This window comes from Temnothorax curvispinosus, unplaced genomic scaffold, assembly GCF_003070985.1.
Source record: "Temnothorax curvispinosus isolate PA1 unplaced genomic scaffold, ASM307098v1 QBEX01005637.1, whole genome shotgun sequence".
In the NCBI taxonomy this organism is placed as follows: domain Eukaryota; kingdom Metazoa; phylum Arthropoda; class Insecta; order Hymenoptera; family Formicidae; genus Temnothorax; species Temnothorax curvispinosus.
Genome location: NW_020215417.1, coordinates 1 through 1,181, shown reverse-complemented (window position 1 = coordinate 1,181; position 1,181 = coordinate 1). Strand labels below are relative to the sequence as shown.

General features: G+C 52.2%; 1 protein-coding gene across 1 annotated transcript; it reads right to left on the bottom strand.

The window, feature by feature from the left end:
• Nucleotides 1-117: 117 nt before the first annotated feature.
• On the bottom strand, nucleotides 118-846 carry LOC112455005 (the record flags this gene model as incomplete). The annotated part of the gene is made up of 1 exon (XM_025016677.1): nucleotides 118-846. A coding segment is annotated over exon 1 (729 nt), but the record flags the coding sequence as incomplete, so codon positions are not given.
• Nucleotides 847-1,181: the final 335 nt, after the last annotated feature.

Here is a 1,181-nt window from a genome sequence, read left to right as displayed (position 1 = left end):
TCTTAAGCCTTGCCTCAATCGTTCGGTAATAAAGGTCATTTCTGATCCTTGATCGAGAAGCGCTCGAACGACGCGAGTACGACCGTTCGGAGATTCGGAGGGGAACCCGACTCTTACCCTTGCCGTCGCGAGCAACACGGGAGGCATCGACGACACTTTCGCGCTCGAGAATAATGTCGTGATGGGCGCGGCATCGTGGATCGATGCGGTCGCGACAGAAGTATTTTCCGCGGCAGGCGTATCTTTCGCGGTAAAGGTATCTTTCGTGGAAGAAGTGTCCGAGTCGACGTGCAACATCGAATGATGTCTTTTGCGACATGTTCGGCACGAATATTTGCTTTGACATAGCTGTACGGCGTGTTTGTCGCTTAGGCAATTTACACAGCGATTCGCCTTTTTTACTGCTTCCAATTGTTGACTCGGATTCTTTTTCAGAAAGACTTGACATTTGTGTAGGAAGTGAGATGCTTTACAAAGCGGACACGAAATTGAAGAAGCTCCCGATGCTGTAGCGCTGGTCGCCCTCTGCGCGCGAGCTTGTTTGTCTACATTCGCGGGATGCAATTCTTCGAGCGCGCGAGCACGAGAATCGAGGAATCGGTCGAGTTCGCTGAATGTTGGGATTCGCGCGTCATCCCCACCCTTTAGTTTCCACGCTTTCCGAGTGACGGGATCAAGCCGTTGCGTGACGCTATACATAAGCATGTCGCTGAGAATGTCGGATTCGGAACGATCTAAATTCTTCAGCGACGTGATTGCGCGATTTGCTTTATCCCGAAGCTCGCTGAGTTCGCTCGCTGATTCGCGGGAAACGCTCGGCAGATTATATAACGCGGACACATGCATCTCGACTAATCGACGTTTATTTTCGTACCTCGACTCGAGGGCCTTCCACGCAAGTTCAAAGTTATCCGCGGTTACTGGGATGCTTCGAATAGATTCAAGCGCCCGCCCAGCGAGGCTTGATGAGAGAAAATCCATTCGCGCAAATGCAGAAAGTTCGGGATTTTTAATAATGAGGGACGTAAAGCGATCGCGGAACGTCTCCCATTCTTCATATTTTCCTGAGAACGGCGGAATGTTGATGGGCGGCAGATGCGGCAGTGAAAATGAGGAGGCAGGCGGCCCATGATGGCACGCGGCGCCCGGAGCCTGGTTCGCTGTCAGAGGCGGCGGCGTTG